At 29.4% G+C, this 26,222-nt stretch overlaps 1 protein-coding gene across 1 annotated transcript; it reads right to left on the bottom strand.

Annotated features, from left to right (window-relative positions):
- Positions 1-7,791: 7,791 nt before the first annotated feature.
- On the bottom strand, positions 7,792-23,230 carry LOC145242242 (uncharacterized). The gene is made up of 2 exons (XM_080105244.1): positions 22,896-23,230; positions 7,792-11,307 (listed from the first exon to the last, which is right to left on the bottom strand). Exon 2 carries the CDS (start codon positions 11,275-11,277, stop codon positions 10,144-10,146), a length of 1,134 nt encoding a protein of 377 aa, XP_079961370.1. The 5' UTR covers positions 11,278-11,307; positions 22,896-23,230; the 3' UTR covers positions 7,792-10,143.
- Positions 23,231-26,222: the final 2,992 nt, after the last annotated feature.

Here is a 26,222-nt window from a genome sequence, read left to right as displayed (position 1 = left end):
AAATTCCAATAAATTATTTTTTAAAACATTCTGATGGATTATTTTTTAAACATTCCAATAAATTATATTTTAAAACATTCAAATAAAATATTTTATAAAACATTCCAATAAATTATTTTATAAAGCATTCCAATAAATTATTTTTTAAAAATTCCAATAAATTATTTTTTAAAACATTCTGATGGATTATTTTTTAAACATTCCAACAAATTATTTTTTAAAACATTCCAATAAATTATTTTATAAAACATTCCAATAAATTATTTTATAAAACATTCCAATAAATTATTTTATAAAACATTCCAATAAATTATTTTTTAAAACATTCTGATGGATTATTTTTTAAACATTCCAATAAATTATTCTATAAAACATTCCAATAAATTATTTTATAAAACATTCCAATAAATTATTTTATAAAATATTCCAATAAGTTATTTTATAAAACATTCCAATAAATTATTTTTTAAAACATTCCAATAAATTATTTTTTCAAACATTCCAATAATTTTTTTTAACCATTCCAATAAATTGTTTTTTTTTTTTTTTTTTAACTTTCCAATACATTATTTTTTTAACCATTCCAATGAATTATTTTTTAATCATTCCAATAAATTATTTCTTTTAAAAATTCCAATGAATTATTTTTCGCAAATAAATTATTTTTCAAAACATTCTTACCCCAACAAATTGTTAAAAGAAAAAAAGAAAAACCCAAACATTTGCTGTGGTCTTCTAACGCAATCCTAACTCTAACATTAACAGAATCCTTACTGGCAGTCACACAGACTTGCGGTTAATCTATATATTTATAAAAGTGAAAATGCCTCTGTGTGTGTGTGTGTGTGTGTGTGTGTGTGTGTGTGTGTGTGTACACTTCCCTACCAAATAACTGTAAATTTTCAGTCTACAGACTCGAGATTTGACAGAAGGAGTATCGAGATATGGGAAAATCTTTTTAATCGGTTTTTGGCCAGAAATTTGGCTGTTAAGGGGTCAAGTTTCAACGATTTGACGTTTGAGAACTCTACCAAACTCCTCCGCCTATTTTCGGTCTAAACACTTGAAATTTTAGATTTAGATTACTTGGACATGGATCTTTCTTTTTAATTTGATTTAAGTCCAAAACAATAAATGTTAAGGGGTCATAATTGGGGTAAAATGTTTTTAAAAATTGACCTCTGCGGTCTCTACGAAATTACGTAGCCAATTTTTGATCTAAACATTTGAAATTTTACATAACGTGTATTCAGACATAGTTCAAGCTTTTTAATCGTTTTTTTTTTTTTTTTGCTGAAAATTTGGCTTCCAAGGGGGTCAAAATTCAAAAGATTTTACCAAACTATTAAGCCAATTTTTGGTCTAAACATTTTAAATTTTACATAAAAGTTATTCAGCCATGCAGCAATCTTTTTAATGAGTTTTGGGGCGAAAATTTGGCTGGCAAAAGGTCAAAGTTTACAGAGTTAACCTTTGAAGACTCTACAAAACTCTTCCACCAATTTTGGGTTCAAACACTTGAAATTTTACATGTAGGTTACTTGGACATGGGTCAAACATTTTAATTTAATTTGAGCCCAAAACAATAAATGTTAAAGGATCAAATTTAAAAATTTTTTTTACGTCAGTGGTCTCTACTAACTTTTCTCTATAGTAATTAAGGAAGCCTATTCTATAGAAAGGCATTACCGTACATATTCACACTTTTTAATATATACATATGCACATAAAGTTATGAACAGTACATAGAGCCTGAGCAAAGCCGGGCAGAACTCCTAGTCATAAAAAACATTTCCTAATTACGCTGAAATGCTCAAATGGCTGAAAAATGTGGAATCATTTTTATGTTAAATTTACATATGAAATTGATCTTCTATTCCAAAGTTTAAAATGTTTTATTTTCTTCTTCTTTCTACCAAGTTTTTCAGTGTTTATATATATACTAGCATTTCAGCCAGGCGTTGCCCAGGTGTTTTGCAGTGTGTTGAGAGAGAAAAAAAAAAGTGGTAGTAGGAAGACAGGCTCGAACCAGTACCGTGAAGGAGGAAAAGAATGTGAAAAAAAACCTGACGTCTTTGCTGTTACGACCACCGGCAAACCGGAAGTGACAGGTTTAAATTAAGGCTAGATAATCGAAAAGAGGGGATGACTGTCGAAAAAGCGACCCCTCCCTGTAGAAAAGTGCCCAGTTGAGGTTGAAGAAATTAATGTTTTTAGCCAATTTTTCAGTATTTGTTGTCTGAAGGGTCAAGCTTCAAAACGATACTGATCTTGTGAAAATTCGTCGCCTTTGTCGAAAGACATGCAAACATACATACATACATACATACATTTATATATTGGTAGCTCAAATTTTCGACCGAAACCGATGAAAAAGCTTGCCCTATCTCTGAATACCCTTTATGTAAAATTTCAAATGTTTAGACCAGAAATTGTCTGAGTAATTTGGTAGAGACCGCAGAGGTCAAATTTTTTAAAACTTTGACCCCTATTATGACCCCTTAAGATTTATTGTTTTGGACTTAAATCAAATTAAAAAGAAAGATCCATGTCCAAGAAACCTAAATCTAAAATTTCAATTGTTTATACCCAACATTGTCGGAGGAGTTTAGTAGAGTTCTCAAAGGTCGAATCATTGACCGTTGACCCTTAACAGCCAAATTTCTGGCTGAAAACGGATTACAAAGATTTTCCCATATCTCAGTACCCTGTATATCAAATTTCGAGTCTGTAGACTGAAAATTGACAGAGTTATTGCGCAGGGAAATGTACACAGACACACAAACGCACACAGAGACAGAGAGACTGACAGACAGATTCACTTTATATATATATATATATAATCGCCCTCTCAAAAGTAGAATCACATCTTATGGGAATGGTGGTAATTCAGTGAATGGTGCAAAACAAAAAAAAATTAATGTAAAGAAAATAACGTAGCACTGTAGTAATCGGTAACCCAAAACCCAAATTAACTAAAATGAAATTTTGCTCCAGGAAAAATAATTCCAAAATACTGTTTGCTTCAAACATGGTCGGCCACAAATGATTTCAGTGTTTGTCCAGTTTTACCTGTAGGGAATAGCATCTTCCTCTTTTATATTCATTTTCAGAAATGGGATCTTAATAATAGCTGAAACATTAAAACATAAAATGTACAGGGTGGAACGATAAAATTGTCGCCCTAAAGAAAACAACACTACAGCTTTATTTTAAAACTTTTATTGAAAAAAAATCAATTGAGGTAATTTGATTTATGTAGTAGAGCTGATAATTATTCAATGTAGCCGCCTTCATCCTCAATCACCACCTCGATACAGGTCCAGAACTGGGAGCATGCCTTTTCAACAAGCGCCAACGAGAGCTTGGCGGATGGTGGCGATCAGACTGGCTTTGGTGTTGTGGGAGGTCAGGTTGGTGATGTTCTCGACATATGATCAAACCTCCAGCGGGTTCAGGTCGGGAAAGGAGGGTGGTCAGTGAGAGAAGAGTACAAAGTCATAGCACTTCTGAAGCCAAACCTAAGTCTTTTTGGACTTGTTGGCCAGCGCTGAGTCCTGCTGCCACACCTATTCTGCCAATGGCCACCTGATTGCACCAGGGGATCACCACACTTTTCAGCACATCCAGATACACTTTAATGTTGATTTTCAAGCCGACTTCAAAGATGTGAGATGGCATGATGTGGCTCTCACTTGAAACCACACCAAAGACCATAACCGTGGCCAGAAACTTTGTTTTCATCACCCTGGGCATGTCCTTCTTATTCGTGGCAATGCAGTGATGTATTTTGAGGGTACTGGCAATGGTCCTGTTATCGTAACTTGGATTGGTTGAACGCATAAGCTGTACAGCGCTGCATCTCCGACCTCGCTCGTTAAACATTGTGTCACTTTCAGACATGATAGAAGGCTCCTATCACTCTTGGGATTTGTACACAACTGGTCAACTAGTAGACGGTCTGCAACAAAAAAAAAAAGAAAAGAAAACCGGTTTTCATCAAACGGAAATGGAATCATGTCGTCTTTTCTAGGGCGATAATTTTATCGTACCACACGGTAGACAAGAGTCTGAAACATTTAAATAATGCAAAACGTTTTTATTTTCGGAATTTTTTATTTCATTTCATATTATCACAGCATCGAAGCTCGATGTATTTACAAATGTGTATGATAGTGTACGCAGCTGGAATGTACTCAACATGATGACGCATAATACTGAAACAGACGATCGTTTAATGACATTAAAGGATTATAGAAAACTAATTCTAGTTGTGTAACAGTTCTGAACACCCTTGAATTGTTTCCCCTGGATTGTTCTTGAAAAGAATCAGATAATGTTAAGAATTCACCGTTGTTGGACTCTCATGGGGCTCTCAGAAAATGAGGAATCTATGCTTCCCCAGTGTTCCTATCATTAGAATATAAACTAAATTTTATTGCTTGTCTTTTAGAATTGTTAACTATAATAAATGTGTTATTCAGATTCTTCCGACTTGTTTTTCATCTTCAGTTTTATTTTCACGAGATTTCTATTGCTGTAACTGCCAATCTTCTTTAAGTGTATTTTGTCACAAGGACCCGTGGCGTAGTTAATAAAGTACTCGGTAAAATTCGGTTGTAAGTAACACTCTTCTGGAGGTTGAAGGTTCAATCCTTAGTGTGGGGGCGACACTCAAAAATACAATTGCGAATTACTTAAAACTTCTTCCCAATCATGGCTGACGAAACAAGAGCATGCTACCTGTGTGAATTGAATAAAGGATTCCATTTGAAATTCTGTGCATATTCCTGAGTTCGACAGAAAGATTCCCAAATTCAGCAAGATACACATGAAGAAGGTCGTAGGTTACATCAATCGAAACGTTGTGTAAAATAAAGCTCAAGATGAGAACAGTAATCCAGATAATTCAAATAATCAAATCTCATCTAAAAAATGAAAACGTAATAAATGTGTTAAACATACTTTTTGTTTGATTCTAATGATGGATATGGTTAGTATATTGTGATATGGTTAGTATATTGTGATATGGTTAGTATATGTGATATGGTTAGTATATTGTGATATGGTTAGTATATGTGATATGGTTAGTATATTGTGATATGGTTAGTATATATGTGTTTAAGACCTGAATTGTGAATTAAAATATATCTTCTGACAGAGACCCCCTCCCCCCTTCAAAAAAATTCGATCACAAATATGCTGGTGAAATCGAGCACTAGGATACTAGATTCAACATATTAATAGCTGTTATATGCAGAGAACCGATTCTGGTGTTGCGCTGGTTCTAAGCCTTGTTGAGTGTTTCCCCTTGATTGTGCCCGAAAAAGACCAGAGGGTATTAAGAATCAACAGATGTATGGCCACTTTTGTAGCGCAATCACAAAATGAAGAATCTAGTTCCCCTTGGTAAACAATTCTCCTGAATTGCATTGCTTGTCCTTTCTTAATTGTCAACTGCTAAATGTGAACTGTATTTTGCCTTCTGGTCTAATGATGGATATGTTTTGAATATATGCTTAATAACTGTGAATTAAAATAACATATAGTCTGACATTGTCAACTCCCCATCCCCAAATTCTATTAAAACAATAAAAAAAAAATGGTGAAATTAAGGTTTACATATTATGATGTTACAGACCAACCTGTAGAACCATTAAAAAACGCAGACAGAAAATAATCTCAATGTTTTAGTTCATTTTCAGGGAAATCACAAAATATATATAAAATTATGTTGGCTGAATTTTAAAAGTTGAACCTAAATAGCATTTAAACTGAAAAATTAAAACTTTGATTCTAACTGGCCAGTTTTCATTTCTTATTTTTATACCATGTTATCTATATATCTATAAAAGTGAGAATGAGTGTGTGTGTGTGTGTGTGTGTGAGGACACTTCTCAACCTATATACTCAACGGATTTTTGATCTACAGACTTGAAATTTGGTACATAGCATATCCAGACATGGAAAACTTTTAATCGGTTAAAAATAAGTAGGTTTGAAAATACTTTTTAAAGTACGTGTCAAGCCGGCCTAATGGTTATCATACTTGATTCACTGTGTTTAGGCCTGAATGGTTTTTTTTTTTTTTACTTACAAGAAATGAACTGTTTAGAAAAAACATAATACTCGCAAACACATGTCTCAGTTTCTGTATGAATTGAAATATAATTTCTATGTGTATTTTATGACCAGGCAACGCCAGGCTGCCTGCTAGTTTGCAATAAATAATATATTTGAATTAATCTGATCTGGCAATCTACTGATCGCTATTTATCATATTCGGTTTAACATCTGTTGTACATTATGGAATGCATTGCACCACTTGAGGAAATTCACTTTCAAAGTATCTCTGACCATGTATTCATTTATCCCTCTTTTTATCAGATCAATTTTTTACCACTCCCCCCCCCATGTTTTGATTCACTTTCCCCTGTGAACTGAACCTGCTACCTCAATTGTTCTACATCTGTTTATCCAAAAGCTCCCATCCATTCTTTCAACTTGTCCATAACATCAAAGTCTACTCTTATTTACTTAAAAAAAACAAAAAACAAAAAAAAAGACAAAAAAACAACAACAACAATCTGATCCCAGAATCGAACCCTGATGTGCTTGCGATATCAGGGTGAATGGTCTTTTTGTTGGTCTATGCTAGGATTTAGTGCAGAACAACAAAAAGGTGTAGTGACGAGGATGACCACCAATCCCCACTTCCCAATTCTTGATTGGCCTTGTTTCTAATTTTTTGTTTTTCTATTTTGTTTTTGTACATTCCAAGAAAATAAAAAAAATATATAACTCAAAGTCTAATCTCCACATCTTTCTATACTGTCTGGATTTAATCTTCCCCTGGGGTTATCAAATCTAAACTTGTCTATAAGACGTACTTTACTAATGCTGATTGCTGATAATATATAAATAGTCTTCAATAATTGCCTTTGAAAATTATCAGCTAAGGGGAATAACTCTTAATAAAATAATAAGAGTTATTCATCTTGGCTATTAAGCATCCCTTACTTGCTTTTAACACAGACTTGGCCTTCGGGACAAGATCACAGTGTAGTATCTGTTCTTCAGATGCTGCACTTTAATTTCTTGTTCTCTGTCAGTGGAGGAGAAATACTTCACGACTGAGACAATTTTTATTTTTGTTCCTTTTCTTCACGTTGAAAAACGACCCTGGTGTCTAACTCTGTCCCGTGGGGAGGCATTGTAAATAGGAACACAGACATATTTTTATACTAATGAATCTCAGACAATGCCGGGCCGTAGAGCAAGTTAAAAAAAAAAAAAAAAAAAAAAAAAATGATATCGATTGTCAGAAATTGAGAAAAAAAAAAAAAAAATCAAATCTTAACTTCACAAAAATTAAAACATTCAAAATCTGTAAATTCATTTGGATTATTTGAACTACTGTCCTCAACTTGGGTGTTATTTTAACAATTTCTCCATCAATGCAACCTCTGACCTTTTTCAGGTGCATCTTATCAAACTCAGGAATCTTTATGTTGAACTTGGGTATTTGTATGAAATTTGTAAAAAAAAAAAAGCTTTTATTTATTCCATAGAGGTTCCTAGCTCTTGTTCCATTACTGGGTATAATTTTTAAGTTTTTTTTTTTTTTTTTTTACAAGGGTGTCACCACTTATCAAGGCCCAGAGGCCACTCGAGGATAAGGGTTAATAGGTATACATTAGTCATTGTGATTTTAGCATAGTAAACAGTGGGAATTTTGAAACTTGGATTACTTAGGGGGACGATTCAATTAGAACTTGTTCACATTGGACATTTTCTTTTTTTTTTTTCATAGGTATCAACTCATTATCAAGGCCAAGAGGCCACTCAAGGATAAGGGTTAAAGAGTGTACAGTAGAAATAGGACAATATAATAATCATTAGTAATGAAAATTTGTTAATTGTAGTTATTTGTAATTGCAATCTTAGTATTGCCTGCTCTGAGAATTGAACCTTCAACGTTTAGAATCCTAACGTGTTGCTTTTGGGGGTTCGGGTTGCAGATGTTTCAAGTTTCTGAGTAATTTGCGATTTCGTCGAGTGATTCTGTTTACCCATGAATCTTGATCTGACACTAACGATTAGAGAGCGTTTTGGCAACCCATCCTGTTGTGTCCCATCAATAATTGTTTGGCCATTGTGTTGAGACTGTTTTCTATTTATGGGCATGTGCTATGCAGTTATAATGCTCTGTTAGATAAGCGTTATCTTAACACATGCTTCTCTCGTGGTTTTGAGCTGCATCTATTTTGCACGTGGTCTGCATCTGTCTATTGTTTGGTTAAATATGATATGAGTTATAAGACATTCATCATTAATCCCAATACAACATTTCTTTGCTTGGCGCATTCTGGAAACGTGATTAAAACTTCTCACAGTAGCTTCACATTTAACTCCATGCTGGACATTTTAACTGGAAAGATCTTGTTCTACTACAGCCTATGCAAACTCCACAAGAATTTTGTTCAATGAATCTATAATTGCTGTTAGAGGAGGTACGGTTATTTATTTGATTTTCGTTTGTGCTCGTATATGTGCCTGTTGTTTGGGTAAATATGATTTCAGTGATAAGAGCGTCTATAAGAGTCTTTTTTAATCCCAAGACAATGTTTTTCTGCTCTGCACACTCTTGAAAGACTGTTAAGCTTCTCACAAATGTTGAATGTTTGATCTCTTGCCGGACATTATAACATGACCAGATCAATCATTTGTCATCTTCTTAGCATAGGTTTTGGCTGAGCTGGCAAAGATCCCTCTCTTGACAAGGTAGCTAGGGTTAGAAATAGGGTTTAAGGTTCCCAATCTTTACGAATCATGTGCTCATGAAACAAAAGTCTTAAATTATATTTTTCTTTATCCTAGTAAAATTTAACCAAGTTCTGCTAAGTAAAAAGAAAACAAAACAACAATATTCTTCTACAAAACAACCAAACCAAACACCATGAATAAATATATAAAAAACTTGAAACATAAAAACTTATCAAAATAACTGGATTCCACAATAAATAACTCGAAACGATTGACATGTTGTAAAGTAAAACAGTCAAACTAAATAATCAAATTCAATGGAACTCTCCAGTTTTTCCATCATCATCATCATCGATATTTTACAACCATTTTGTGTGATTTGGTTCGTTTTTATAGAGCAATTCTCAGATTGTTGGATGCTTGGCAGTTTGTTAACTAGAGCAGAATTGATGAGTATTATCTTCTATATAATATTTCCACATAAACACGTACTTGTGCACATGAATGCGTACTTGTGTACACATGCGTTATCGTTAGTGAATGATCAAAAAACAAAAATCTATTAATAAGTCTTTTTACAAATGTGCGCGCTCATCTATGTGTGGCGATCGCTGTATGGTTGCATCATCTAGTGGCTGTTGATCAGCTGTTTAACTTAAGCAAACAAAACTCATGCATGACTTGTGGCGGTTTCAAAGGTTTTATTAGGGAGAGAAGTTCGTTCATGAGGAGAGACTAAAAAGAGCTGAAAATTCTTTACTTATTTTTCTTACTTAGTCTTAAAACTGATCGACGAATGAACAGCATCTCGAATAAAGTTTCACTTAGATTTCTACATAGTTGGACATGTCTTGGTTGTTTGCTTTCCACGAGTCAAACTGTTAGAAACTCTGTTCAGTGCCCTGGACACATGATGTAATATCTATCTAATAATTCGATACCTGCGTTTCTAGCAAGCTTGGTCTAGAGAGCTGACCTTTGGACCTTCAGATTAATCATTTAGGTGCACTAGGTCTATTCCTGTTCGTTGCTAGGTTGTTCTGATATGTAATTTATGTAACCTTGTCAAAATTTATACTAGTTAATATAATCTCTATTAGTGAAGGGTCCCAAATATATAATGCATCCTGTTCATAGCATCATATTGAAGTTAATTATTTGAACTGATCTGACAGTTTAACGCTGATTACTAAGTTTAGTAAAGACAACCAAATAAAGAGGCTGCACATTCCAAGATTTAAACTGCAACCCTTTGATTCACCCATATAAATATGGAAGCCCATGAGGAACATAATTTGACTTTTACCTTGTATTACCGGGATGTTTTGAGATTTATAATAAGTATACGTTAGTGTAAGAATCGAAACAAAAAATACTTTATAGCATATTTAACAGATTTCCATGTGTTTCGTCAAGCTGTAATTTGTTCTCTTCGAAATGCTTTTCTTCATTGCTTGTTAAAAGCGGGCGCAATAATTGCTCCGCCGATGCGTACAGATTTTCTGCGCCGTTTTCGGCTGTGAGTAACATTGCTAAGTCAATCTGTTCCTTAGAACAATGGAATTCTGCATCATCGTCAAACGATTGCGCATCTGTTGTCGTCGTCGGACTGAAATTTCGTTCCACATTTACCGGATGTTCACTTTTGTCTCTGCTGCCGTGAATTAACATATGTTCGGTGAAATCGGAGATGTTAGAAAATTTCGCCTCACAAACTTCGCAGAGGAAAACCTTGTCGCCCATATGCTTGAACAAGTGCTGCTTGCGTTCTGTGTTACGGCTGAATCTTGACCCACAAATGTCGCACTGGTAGGGTTTGTATCCGCTGTGCGTCAGTTTGTGTCGCTTCAGCACGGAACTCTGGGAGAAGCGGCGTCCGCAGATCTCACATAGATATGCCTTCTCACCGGTGTGCGTCGTCATGTGTTGTTTGAGGTTTGAACCGCACGAAAACTTTGACCCGCAGACCGTGCAGTGGAAGTTGCGTTCACCCGTGTGCATCACCATGTGTTGTTTAAGATGAGAACTCTGCGAGAACATCGACCCGCACATCCCACAGTGGAATGGTCGCTCACCACTGTGCGTTAATAGATGCTGCTTAAGGTTCGAACCGCACGAAAATCTAGAACCACAACGTTCGCACTGATATTTTTTTTCTCCCGTGTGCACGAGCATATGTTGTTTCAAGCCCGAGCTTTGTGTGAATCTTGAGCCACACGCTTCACAATAATAAGGTTTCTCTCCTGTGTGTGTTAACATGTGTTGTTTAAGATTGTAACTAAACGCAAACTTTGACGTGCATACCTCGCACTTGAACGGCTTCTCTTCGCTGTGTATCATCATGTGTCGTTTAAGGTGTGCCTTGCGGGAGAACTTTGATTCGCACTGATTGCAGGGGAAGGGACGCTCCCCAGTGTGTGTTCTCATGTGTCGCAGAAGAATCGAGTTGCTGACCACGGGTAATCCGCAAACATCGCATTTCAAACCTTTATTTTTCTCCGAAGAACTCATCTTGCTTAGCCTCGCAAAGAAAAGCAACAACTGGAAATAAAGAAGAAGAAAAAAAAAGCAATTAGACATAATTCAGTTATCCAGCATATTTTGCGAGGCATTTAATTGTTGCCTTACTTTTAGCGTTTTCTAGACGGTGATTGCTGATTTGGCATTCTTGATGAAAAAAGATCCAACAGATATTTTAACTGAAGGAATTTATCACATATTTAATTACGGAGACATTCTTAGATGAATTATTATTATTGTTGTTATTATTATTATTATTATTGTTATTATTATTATTATTATTATTAGTAGTAGTAGTAGTAGTAGCATTTGTATTATAAATAGTTTGGTGTAAGAATGATAGTTTTCTGTAAAAAAAAACGTGTATTTACTTTTAAAAATGTTTCACATAAAAAATAAATTTAAGTTACAAGAAATAAATATTACGCATTTATCAAATAAAGATAAGAATTGTTCACATTGTTCCATTTATTTTCATATAAAATGTTTTTAATATATGAAATACATGATAACAAAAAAAAAATAATAATTATGTATTGTAATACATAATAAGTATGAATCCAGTACATCATATTGCCAATGGATTTTTAATAATATTAACCATAAATTCATTCACCGAAAAAGTGCTTTGGAACGACTTTTTGTGACACATTCTTAAAAGTAATAAAACAGTTTTTATTAAAAAAGTATTTTACTTGTGCCAAACTATTTATAATAATAATACAAATACTACCACTGCTACTACTACTACTACTAGTAATAATAATAATAATAGTAATAATAATTATTATTACTATTTTTTTTTTTTTTTTTTTGTCTAAGAGTGTCCCCGTAATTAAATATGTGATAAATTCCTTCAGTTAAAATATCTGTTGGAAAATACTTCGTCGGTGACACCAAATCAGCTAGCACTGTTTAGAAAATGCTGGAAGTAACGCAAGAATGAAATGCTTCAAAAAATATGTTGGATAACCCATAATTTATTTTGAAAAAAAAAAAAAAAACTGTTTTAAATCGATTATCAGTATTATTTACGTTTTTTCGACTATTGTTCTTATTTTGAGTTTTATTTCCACAACATTTCGGTCAATGTAGCATGCTTTCAACTATGATTGGGTAAAAGTCTTAAATAACTCACAATTGTATTTTGAATGTCGCCAGCACTGAGGATTGAACCGTGGATTAAATAAAAGGTTCCATTGAAAATTCTGTACAGATTCTCAAGTTCATTAGAAAGATTCCCGAGTTTGACAAGATATACCTGAAAAAGACTACAGCAACAAAAACATTGTAAAAAATAACACTCAAGATGAGCACAGTAACCCAAAGAATATTTTTGTCCAACTTGGGAATTTGTACACAATATTGAACAGAACTCTTTATTTAATCCCTGGGAGTAACATACTCTCATTCCATCAGCCGTAACTGCGTGGAAGTCCTCAATAATTAGCAATTGTAGTTGTTTTTAGTGTTGCTTGCACTGAGGATTGAACCCTCAACCTCCAGAAGAGTGTAACTTACAACTGAATTTACCAAGTACTTTATCCACTATGCCATGGGTCCTTGCTGACAGAACGAGAGCATGCTAACCCCATGAATTAAATAAAAGGTTAAGTTCTAAATTCTTTGCAGATTCTGGAGTTCAACAGAAAAATTTTGGAGTTTGACAAGATACACCTGGAGAAGATTGGAGGACCAAAACGTTGTGAAAATAACACTTACGAGGAGAACAATAATCTGAAAAATATAATAACTGATTGATAATTGATTATTTGGATTATTCGAACTACTGTTCTCATCTTGAGTGTTATTTTCACAACGTTTCAGTTGATGTAACCTCCAATCTTCAAGTGTATCTCGGTGAACTTGGGTATTTTTCTGTTGAACACTGGAATCGACACAGAATCTAGAACAAAACCTTTCATTTAATCCATATTAAATAATAAATGAAAGTCATTGAATGCTTCCAGTCTAGATTTTCAAAACTTAAACATCAGTTGTTGCCAATGTACATTAGACAGTGTAATATTTGAAAGACAATAATTTTTCTGGCTAACTATAGCCATTTCCGAAAAATGGAGGTGTTGTTGAATTATGATTAATTATTTTTCTGCTCCAAAAAGAGAACCACGGTCGCTAATGGATCAAACAATAAACTTGCCATCAAGCAATATCAGTCTCTTAAAATGAATTGTGTCTATTGATATTATTTGGATTCTTCGGACCACTGTTCTTATGTTGAATGTTAAACAACATTTTGGTCGATGTAACCTCTGACCTTTTTCAGGTGTATCTTGTCAAACCTGGGAATCTTTCTGTTGAAGTCAGAAATCTGCACGGAATTTCAAACAGACCCCCTCATTCAATCCATAGGAGTAGGATGCTCTTGTGATGTCAGTAAGAACCCATAGCGTAGCGGATAAAACCTTTCATACAATCCATGAAGGTAGCATGGTCTCATTCTACCAGCCATGATTGAGTAGAAGTCCGAAGTAATACACAGTTCTATTTTAAGTGTAACCCATAATGGAGATAAGACCTTCAACCTCCAAAAGGGTGTAATTTACAATTGAATTTTGCCAAGTATTTTATCAACTGCGCTTTTTTTTAATTTTTTTTTTTTAATCTAGACTGGAAGCATTCAATAAGATTATTTATTATTTAATCAATATTCTTTTTTGGTTAGCAGTTCTTATAACCATAATGTATTTATGTATTTTATGTGTATGCATATATATATATATATATATATATATATATATATATATATATATATATATATATATATATATATATATATAAATGTTATATGTTCTATTCTATACGTTATTTCATTTTATTGTATTCATTTGTTTATTTAATAAGTTATTTATATTTTGTTTTATTTATTTATTAATTTAATTAGTTATTTATATTTTATTTTATTGTATTTATTGATTTAATTAGTTATTTATATTTTATTTTATTTTATTAATTTATTCATTTAATTAGTTATTTATATTTTATTTTATTAATTTATTTAGTTATTTATATTTTATTTTATTGTATTAAATTATTTATTTAATTAGTTGTTACTATTTTATTTTATTAATTTATTAATTTAATTGGTTATTTATATTTTATTTATTGTATTTATTTATGTATTTAATTAGTTATTTATATTTTATTTTATTAATTTATTCACTTATTTAGTTATTTATATTTTATTTTATTTATTTATTCATTTAATTAGTTATTTATATTTTATTTTATTGTATCTATTTATTTATTTAATTAGTTATTCATATTTTATTTTATTTTATTAATTTATTCACTCATTTAGTTATTTATATTTTATTTTATTTATTTATTCATTTAATTAGTAATTTATATTTTATTTTATTCTGTATTTATTTGTTCATTTAATTATTTATATTTTATTTTATTGTATTTATTTATTAATTTTAATTAGTTATTTATAATTTATTTTATTAATTTATTAATTTAATTAATTATTTATATTTTATTTTATTGTATTTATTTATTCATTTAATTAGTTATTTATATTTTTATTGTATTAATTTATTAATTTAATTAGTTACTTATATTTTATTTTATTTATTTATTCATTTCATTAGTTATTTATATTTTATTTTATTTATTTGTTCATTTAATTTGTTATTCATATTTTATTTTATTATATTAATTTATTAATTTAATTAGTTATTTATAGTTTATTGTATTAATTTATTAATTTAATTAATTACTTATATTTTATTTTATTTATTTATTCATTTAATTAGTTATTTATATTTTATTTTATTTATTTGTTCATTTAATTAGTTATTTATATTTTATTTTATTGTATTAATTTATTAATTTAATTAGTTATTTATATTTTATTGTATTAATTTAATCATTTAATTAGTTATTTATAGTTTATTTTATTGTATTAATTTATTCATTTAATTAGTTATTTATAGTTTATTTTATTGTATTAATTTATTCATTTAATTAGTTATTTATAGTTTATTTTATTGTATTAATTTATTAATTTAATTAATTATTTATATTTTATTTTATTGTATTAATTTATTCATTTAATTAGTTATTTATAGTTTATTTATTGTATTAATTTATTCATTTAATTAGCTATTTATAGTTTATTTTATTGTATTAACTTATTCATTTAATTAGTTATTAATATTTTATCTTATTACTTTTTAAATATGTAACAAATTATTTTAATTTAATTTTATTGTATTTATTTATTCATTTTGTTATTTATTTATATTTTATTTTATTTATTTATTCATTTAATTAGTTATTTATATTTATTGTATTATTTACTCATTTAATTAGTTATTTATATTTTATTTTATTGTATTAATTTATTAATTTAATTAGTTATTTATATTTTATTTTATTGTATTAATTTATTAATTTAATTAGTTATTTATATTTCATTTTATTGTATTTATTTATTCATTTAATTAGTTATTTATATTTTATTTTATTGTATTAATTTACTCATTTAATTAGTTATTTATATTTTATTTTATTAATTTATTCATTTAATTAGTTATTTATATTTTATTGTATTAATTTATTGATTTAATTAGTTTTTTATATTTTATTTTATTAATTTATTAATTTAATTTGTTATTTATATTTTATTTTATTGTATCTATTTATTTATTTAATTAGTTATTCATATTTTATTTTATTTTATTAATTTATTCACTCATTTAGTTATTTATATTTTATTTTATTTATTTATTCATTTAATTAGTTATTTATATTTTATTTTACTGTATTTATTTGTTCATTTAATTATTTATATTTTATTTTATGTATTTATTAATTTAATTAGTTATTTATAATTTATTTTATTAATTTAATTAATTATTTATATTTTATTTTATTGTATTTATTTATTCATTTAATTAGTTATTTATATTTTATTGTATTAATTTATTAATTTAATTAGTTACTTATATTTTATTTTATTTATTTATTCATTTCATTAGTTATTTATATTTTATTTTATTTATTTGTTCATTTAATTTGTTATTCATATTTTATTTTATTATATTAATTTATTAATTTAATTAGTTATTTATATTTTATTGTATTAATTTATTAATTTAATTAATTACTTATATTTTATTTTATTTATTTATTCATTTAATTAGTTATTTATATTTTATTTTATTTATTTGTTCATTTCATTCGTTATTTATATTTTATTTTATTGTATTAATTTATTAATTTAATTAGTTATTTATATTTTATTGTATTAATTTATTAATTTAATTAATTACTTATATTTTATTTTATTTATTCATTTAATTAGTTATTTATATTTTATTTTATTTATTTGTTCATTTCATTCGTTATTTATATTTTATTTTATTGTATTAATTTATTAATTTAATTAGTTATTTATATTTTATTGTATTAATTTAATCATTTAATTAGTTATTTATAGTTTATTTTATTGTATTAATTTATTCATTTAATTAGTTATTTATAGTTTATTTTATTGTATTAATTTATTCATTTAATTAGTTATTTATAGTTTATTTTATTGTATTAACTTATTCATTTAATTAGTTATTAATATTTTATCTTATTCATTTATTATGTATTAAATTATTTTAATTTAATTTTATTGTATTTATTTATTCATTTTGTTATTTATTTATATTTTATTTTATTTATTTATTCATTTAATTAGTTATTTATATTTTATTGTATTAATTTATTAATTTATCTAGTTATTTATATTTTATTTTATTGTATTAATTTATTAATTTAATTAGTTATTTATATTTCATTTTATTGTATTAATTTATTAATTTAATTAGTTATTTATATTTCATTTTATTGTATTAATTTATTAATTTAATTAGTTATTTATATTTTATTTTATTGTATTAATTTACTCATTTAATTAGTTATTTATATTTTATTTTATTAAATTATTCATTTAATTAGTTATTTATATTTTATTGTATTAATTTACTCATTTAATTAGTTTTTTATATTTTATTTTATTGTATTTATTTATTAATTTAATTAGTTATTAATATTTTATCTTATTCATTTATTATGTATTAAATTATTTTTATTTTATTGTATTTATTTATTCATTTTGTTATTTATTTATATTTCATTTTTTATTAATTTATTTATTTAATTAGCTATTTATATTTTATTTGATTCATTTATTGATTTAATTAGTTATTTATATTTTGTTTTATTTTATTTATTCATTCATTCAATTAGTTAATCATATTTTATTTTATTGTATTTATTTATTCATTTAATTAGTTATTTATATTTTAATTTATTGTATTTATTTATGTATTTCTATAGTTATTTATATTTTATTTTATTTATTATATCTATTTATTTTTTATTTTATTTATTATTATATTTTACTATTTATTTTGATTACTTCTTTTATTTGTTTATTTAATTTATATCATTCTTCTTTCCTTTCGATAGGAGTTCTTCTTAATTTAATGCATATGCTAGCTGCAACTATTAAACATAAATATGACACGTCCAAACGCTATCCGTTAATCCAATCAGAAATCGCTACATACTAAATGATCATTTTTATTAATTTGAACAGTTCGCTTACTTGCAATTTAGATAATATGACCTCAGATCAGTGAGGGGTGGTGGTACGCATAATAAGCTGTCAAGAGGTTGCCCCTGAATATCAGTGCGTATTCTCCCCTGAACCTGGCATTATCTGGAAACTGAAGTATAATACTCCATAATTAAAACAGCATACAAGTAATTTACGAATGGAATAACTACAAAATAAGGTGATGAAAAGATCCATATTTCTGTCCTGAATACCCGATACCAACCGGAAGCTGCAAACTCTTTCCCACAGAAGAGACGTTGCGATAGGTGTGTCAGAAACTGACCTTACGAATGCATGAAAAAAATATTGAATAATTCGACCCCCTATCTTTCCAAGCTTATAACTACTCGAAAAATGTAATTCAAACCCTATTTTTTTTTCAATTAAAGGAGCAAAGACCAAATTTAAAAAAAAAATAACAGGTTTAATAGCAAATTATGCAATATTTGTTTTTTTTTTTTTTTTAAAGATTTGAAGAAAATAAACGAAATTTAACTTAGGTCGATTATAAAAAATCGATATAAATTCCAAAAAGATTCTTATCTATAAAAATTACTAATCAATGTGTAGTTGCATTCTTCATTGTTAAGAATTTATCCATATTTATATTTTAAAATCCATTTATTTTTTAAATAAAAGAATTTCTTAAACGCCTATTTGAAAAAACCCGCCATGATGCAAACATTTTACGTTTTCATTTAAAACCGGAAGTAGTTTTGTTGTTGTTGTTGTTGTTGTTGTTGTGAATTACGGGTGGACAGAAGGAAGTAAAATCACACGTTCGCGTTAGCCGTCTACCCTTGCACGTAAAGAAATTTATGCCTTCATACCTGAAAACTAGTCACATTTTATTTATAATTTTTTGCCTTAAAAAAAAAACAGTTCAAGACATTTTTTTTTTCTTTTCTCCAAAAATACACGAGTTTTTGATTTAATATATTTAATTTCCACTTTATGGAGTGAGTTTTTTTTTTTTAATATCTAAAAACAAACAAACCATTGAATGAAATAGAAATAATTTTCGTAATAAAACGAAACTTTCTGTACAATATAAGAAGATTATAAGGTTTCATTAAAAAAAAAAAAAAAAAAAACCCAACGTGGTTTAAAAAAAAAAAAAGAAGGTTTTAAACTTTGGACTTTACAGGTAAATTTCTAAAAACCACTTCTTTTTTCGTTTTAAATTTGAATATATTATTTATTGATCTTTTATCTTCAATTTGTGATATATAAAACTTTGGTACATAAATTAATTATTAAAGTTTTAGTAGACATTTCAAAATGGGGGTGGGGAGGTGAATTAAAAAAAAAAGTTTGTCTAAAATATTATATTTGGTTTATTGGAAAGAGCATAAAATTTCACATTGACCCTGAAAATATTGTAAAATTTTAACCGATAGAAAAATTTTCATAGATTTTTAAAGTTTAAAAATCGAAAAAAAATTAACTTGTAAAATTCAATTGATTTCATTACGTAAAAAAAAAAAAATGGCTGCATGAAGGCGTGCCGGCACTTTGTAAACACTGTTTTTTAAAAAATAAAAAATAATATTTCTATTATTTTTTAAACAACTTTAATAGTTTATTTTGGAAGTATATTCCATAAAGAAAATAAACAACCCACTTTAAAAAAGAGAAATTACGAGTTTTTTATATTTTATTCGCAGTTTCGTGTTAGGGGTGTCAAAAATTCTGATACACGTAACGTTGCAAGCCTGTGTCTACTCTATCCTTATTTTTTTTTTTTTTAAGTGCTAGTATGAGATCCAATCTGCGGTGCCCCCTCCCCCGGCCTGACTTTCACGAAAAACACTCCTCGTCCAGCTGAAACCACTATCAATAATTTCTCCCACTCTTTATCTGTACCTAAACCTAAATGTAGATTTCATGAACAAAGATTCTTTCTTAGAACTACACGCCTGTGGAACTTTCTTCTGTTTTCCTGCTTTCCAACTGACTACAATATGGTCGTCTTCAAGTTCAATGTAAACAAGTTCTTGACGAGCCATCCCCTTAAGCAATCCAATTAACAAAATTTCCACTACTAACGATTACTACGTAATTTTCCCAATGACTACTGTACACTCATTAACCCTTATCCTCGAGTGGCCTCTGGGCTTTGATAATTGATGACTTCTTTGAAAAAAAAAACAAACTATGATACATTTTTTTTACTTCATAACAAAGTAGTGTCTACACATATTAATATCATACACATACATTTTGGGACGATTCCAATATTTTTCCCGATTCTGATACAATTACCGATTCCGATTCCTTATAAATCTCTAAATATTTAACGATAAAATGGTTATTTTAGCCCCACTTTATCGTAAAAACACATAAAAGCACACTTGTAAGGAAGTGATCTATGGACTTTAGTTTTACTGGAAATTTAAATCAATAAATATTTATTATTTTATTATTACTACAAGCAGTAGAAAATTAAAAAAAAAATCAAATTAAATAAACATGAATATACATAAACGATCACACATATATGTATGCATATATATATGCATATATATGTGCATATATGTATGTACATATATATATATATTTATATATAAACTAAAAAAAAACAAAAACAAAAACCCTTACCTAGATTTAAAACAAATCAAGAAACTAGATATCCAGGCTAAATAGAGCACACACAAAGGAACAGGTCAACCAGAGGTCAAATAGGCCTTTGTCCGATAATTGCATGCTCATTGGCTGATAGGAAGGGCACGGTGGATACTAGAAAGCTGATTGGCTAACTAAAATCTCAATAGAAGATGTGTATATAAAAATGACAAACAACCACAAAATTCGTGCATAAGCCTGAAGAATCCTAGAGTGGATGAAACGCGGAATATTCAGTGTAGCTTAATTGCCATATATATTTTATAACTTACTATATATATATATATATATATATATATATATATATATATATATATATATATATTCAATGAATGATTTTCATTGAAACGTTTTTGGAATATAGTGTTTTTGCACAGTTAGAAGGGATAGAGTTCCCTTATTTGTTCAAAAAATTCCTTCCAAAGGATTGTCTTTGCACAAACTTTTCGAAAGGTAAGAGTTATCGACCCCTTTTCGGCTGACATACGCCCTCTGTTGGTCATTCTTGAAACTAAAATACACACATTTGCCTCATTGACATGCAGACATGCCCCTTTTTATACAATAAATGTTTCGATTTTCATATTTTTTTGTATTATTTATTTTGTTATGGAATATTTTGTGTTATCGTAAACACTTATTTATATTTGAGGTTCACATAATGGCCGCTAGACGTCAGTTCTCTTTTGAAGAATAGGAGTCCATAACTCTGTTCTGTTGCTACACTGACATGCAGAAGTGCTTAAAAAACAATACTTGCATGCACATGTCTCAGTTTCTTTCCGTTCTTTTTTTTATTTCATTCATTTTAAAAGGAATTTAATGTTACGTTTAATACCTTCGGTGTTTCTGTTAATAATAAGTAAAAAATGTGCATTAATTAAAACATAATATGTCTGCGTATTTTACGACCAGGTGGCTTTCTAGTATCTCTATATATAAGGCTAGCATTCTCTCCTGCATGAAGTATCTGGAATGGTGCACCAATCACTAGCCTCTCCGTCTTGGACAGTGATGAGAAGAATGAATTTCTAACTCAATAGATTCCGCACAGTCTGCCAAGCTTCAGCCACTGTCACATCACCACAGTGTTGCATCCGTATGTGTACTTTACAAATACATCGACAGAATATGCTCTGACTAACTTTCTACTATGTTCTCGGTCAAAATTAATCTGAATAAGTACATAGAAGACATTGCCTAATCTGCTGAAAAGAAGTCAGGCTCCCTTTACCAAGCTAGTAAACTTTTCACTTCTGCCAGTATCCTATAAAACCACAATTTTCCCATATTGTTACCATATCTAGCCTTGTGCACCGATCACTGGCCCCTCCTTCTTGGACGGGATAGAAAACAGTTAACCTGATGGATCCCCCCCCCACTGTCTGCCAAGCTGCAGATTTGTTGCATCTTTGTGCTTTTTTTTGTATGAGTATTTTCACATAATGCACCTCGATGAATTAAACATACGTATACACCGCCTCTTCTCTATAAGTTTTTTTTTTTATAGATGCTGGAAGATTTCCTACTTTTGTAGTTTCTTTCATAGGACTGCTTGCCTGTGGAATTCCTTCCCCACTCCCTGTTTTTTTCCGGCCGTACCAACAGGTAAAAATTGAAATATAATGTGAACAAACATTGTGTTGAACTTTTTAGCTTTAAAATGAGTACCATTGAAATAATACTATCAGTTCTAGTTTTATGAAAATTTTGTTGAATTGATAATTTTAGAATCTAAGTATATGTAATAATAAAACCTAATTGCCATAGTATTATTTGGTCATTACATTGTTAACCGAACCAAATCGGGTACTTCTGCAGTTTACGGACCGTACTATTTTTTTTTTTTTGATAGAATTTTCAAGTTAAATTTAATTTTAACAACATGTTTTGGTTATTAAATTGTTGATTGAAAGTACAGGATAGTTAACAAAGTCGCCCTTCCCATGTTAAACATCCATAATAACGTCATTATTTCAGCACTAACAGTAAACTGCAGAAGTTCCCCAAATTGTCATAAAACTAGACCTAATTTGGTTAAAACGTTGTTTCAATAATAGCTATCTTAAAGCTGAAAAGTTCAAGATAATCCAAACATGCTACTGTCCAACTCCCCACCTAGGTTGTCTCCATGAAATCTGGCCCCTATCACAGTGGGCTTTTACGGTTCAATGGCAGTATTCATTGTTTTGAATAAATATTTCTTTTTAATATGTAATCATATGAAATGAGAATATATGATCAATTTCAAACAGTTAAATATATATATATATATATATATATATATGCGTGATAAGACTTTTATATATATATATGCGTGATAAGACTTTTAACAGCTTACCTTTCTTTTCTTTGACAATTTTGATCAAAACAAGGCGGACGACAAGAAGGAAGAAGAAATGTTTTTTTAGTAAACAATCACGATTTTTTTGTAAACATTGTTTTAAAATTTTGGTGTTTGTTTACTAAAAAACAATGTTTTTTTTTTCTCCGACACACGACGTATAAATCGGGATTCTTCCATCGAAAATACACATTACGATCAACGTTAATGTTAATAAAATTTAACTAGCAATAAATTCAAGTGTTGAAAATGGGATGATACTTGGTTAAAAACAAACAAGCCAAAAAACAAAAGTGCATCGTCTGTTACGTAGCAAAGAAAAAATAAATAAATAAGGTCAGTAACCGGTGTCGAGGAAAGTCAGTCCCCTCCGTGGATTAATACTGAAAAGTTACATGTTCTATTATACAATATGTTGTCTGTTATATTGAAGCAGTTAGCTCCAGAAATGGCTGCCCAATTTTATCGATAAGTTTTGTCTGATTTTGCAAACGGTGACTGGGCAAAATAACTGACCGTGTTTCATTATTATTTATATGCGGATGGTAATCGATGAAATATAAGCACCTGCACCTCCAAAATTCACCACAGAATTCCCCCCCCCATATGTAACACGATGTAACTTTATTATAAATCAATATTATCAATATAACTTTAGTACCATTTAAAAGAAAGGCAAAATAAACTAGTAATAATTCAAAAAAATTTTTTTCATCGAACGAAAATAATAAAATTGCGGGACGAAAATCGTGTTTACATAATTGGCGCTTTAAAATAATGTTCCCATGTAGTAAGCATTTCGAAAGTGAAAACATACCCGTGTTTAATAAATCTAGCAAAAATCAACTAATGGTCAGATTTTCGTGAAATTTTCGATACTTATCAATTTTAGAATGAAATTACATATAAAATGCAGTTTCCGTAAAATATATGAGGGGAAATATGTTTTTAGTGCGTGTTCCCTCCCCCATATTTATTCTTTCGAAATTCGAACAAAATATATTTAAATCTCTCGAAATGTCTATTTATTATGAAACATAAGAGTTCAAATAAGTAAAACATATTTATCGTTTTTTTAATTTAAATACACATATTGAACAAAAACTTACCTTGAAGTTCCAATTAAAAAATGATATAAATTTAATATTATTATGTTTTTTTTAATAGCGTTTTTTTGTCTAATTAATATATAATATAATCAGTTGAATTGCCAAGAAAAAGAAACTTCATAAAAATTAATTAATTTTTAAAAGATTAAAATTCCATTATTTCAAACGGAACACAATTGTGTTTAATTTTTTTTTTAAATATTAAGTTTTAATATAAACATGGCTCTTGTCAGCTATTTTATCGCCAGATTAAAACCGATTTGAAAATATTATTGCACAAATATTAAGCATTTTTAGCCCCCCCCCCTCATATTTTGTTTGTCTCTTTTTACCGAACAAAAATATGGAAGCCAGTAGTTAACCAAATGAACATTCAGTAAAACCATATTTCATATTTAATATACAAATGTCTATAATATTATTAATCATTAAACTGTGTAAATCTTAAAACCAAACAAAATTATAACAAAGATTAATTATTAATTGCAGTTTGAAGAAGATAAACAAAGGTTTAAAAAAAAAATCATTAAATTGCTTTTCCATAGTTCGTATAGTTAACAAATCTGACGTTATGTAATCATGCTTTTTTTTTTTCAAATTCGGTTGGCAGTCCCTAATGAAATAAAATAAACACGTATGAGATCATTGCTTCCTTTATTCAGGGCAAAACTATAACGGCAACGCTCAAGGCAGTGTAAACCCGAATTAGTCCGCATGCAGCAAAGATCTAATAAAAAGTAACATACAAAAATAAAATAGTGACCTCGGCATTCATTGGACTTGACTACCCTCTTGCCTAACAGGGATTATTCTGTCCTTTTTACTTTGGACTCAATTCACAATGCATAGTCCTTGAACCTAGCCGGATTTCTTACTAGTCTTCTCGACTGTATCATCCTCACCCTTTCTGGGTTTGGTTTTGATGGAGATAGTGTTGGGCTCGGTCTATCTCTTTCATCATTTTGCTGTTGAGATGTCTGGGGGTCACATGTCTCTTCTGTATCTGGTCCCACATTCGCTGGTACCTCACTATGCAACTAGTATGGCTGGTAGATGGTGATCATAATGAGGTTCTTCTGTTTTTTTTTTTGTTGTTTTTTTTTCAGATCTACCCAATTCCGTCGATACATCTCTCCATTAACTTTGGCATGGTATGATCTCTCATCCAGTTTCTGCCATAAATGGTTTTCTTCCACTCTTTCTGACCTTTTATTTGTGCTTTCATCCGTATCACATCTCCAAGATTGCAAAGGTTGGAGTGGTTTTACTTTGTAACTGAAATACTGTTATTGTTTCTTGCTCTCCCACTTAATCACCTTGTTTAAATTTTTGGATAATTCTGGTTTGAGTAGATTCTCTTTGGTTTGAACTGTTTTTGTTATTCTGGACATCAGTTTCTGTGCTGGTGATAACAGACCTTTAGCTGGTGTATTTCTGTGATTCAACATCGCTAAGTATGGATCAGCCTTATCATCCATCACTTTCTGGAAGAGGTTCTTTGCCATATTTACCGCAGATTCTACTTTTCCATTTGCCTTGCTATTGTAAGGACTGACATTTGTGTGTATAAAACACCATTTTCTTGCAACGGTTGAAAATTTCTGGCTACTGAACTGGGGCCCATTATCAGTAAGTACCTGATCTGATATTTTATGTCATACAAAATGATGTTTAAGTTTAGTGATCACCGTCTTTGCCTGTGCAGTTGAAAGATGATCAATTTCCCAGAAATTGATCATGTAATAATGTGCAGAGATAGTCACTATCTGAAAACTTAAAGAGATCTACTCCTACTTTTGCTCAATGTCTCTCAGTAATCTCATGGACCATTAAAAGCTCTGCCGGATTGGTTACCTCATATTTTCTACATGTGGGGCATTTGAAACATAGTCTTTGATGTCATTGTTCATATTTAGCCAGTGCAAACATTATCTCGCTCTTCTGCAATATCCTTCGAACCCTAGGTGTGTGGAATGCAATCTTTCTTTCAACACAGCCCAGTAGTTGTGACCACTACTTGATTTCCTTTGAAAATTAACCTGTCTTATCCAGTCATTTCATTCCGCATATTAAAATATGGTCTCACCTCTGGGTCAAGATGTATGTAAGACTGATCTGAGTCACCCCTAAAAGCTAAGAATTAGGATGAAAATAATACCATTCCCCAAGAAATAATAGTTTTTTAGCCCCTCTCTTTCTCCTCATAAACCGATCA

Source organism: Euprymna scolopes, chromosome 21 (assembly GCF_053919585.1).
Source record: "Euprymna scolopes isolate OS-2025 chromosome 21, ASM5391958v1, whole genome shotgun sequence".
Taxonomy (NCBI): Eukaryota; Metazoa; Mollusca; class Cephalopoda; order Sepiida; family Sepiolidae; genus Euprymna; species Euprymna scolopes.
Note: the sequence above shows the minus strand (reverse complement) of the source record. Positions and strands in the feature narration are given on the sequence as shown.

Coding starts and splice junctions, on each gene's coding strand:
- LOC145242242 (XM_080105244.1), bottom strand. CDS start 11,277: ATGAGTTCTTCGGAGAAAAATAAAGGTTTGAAATGCGATGTTTGCGGA.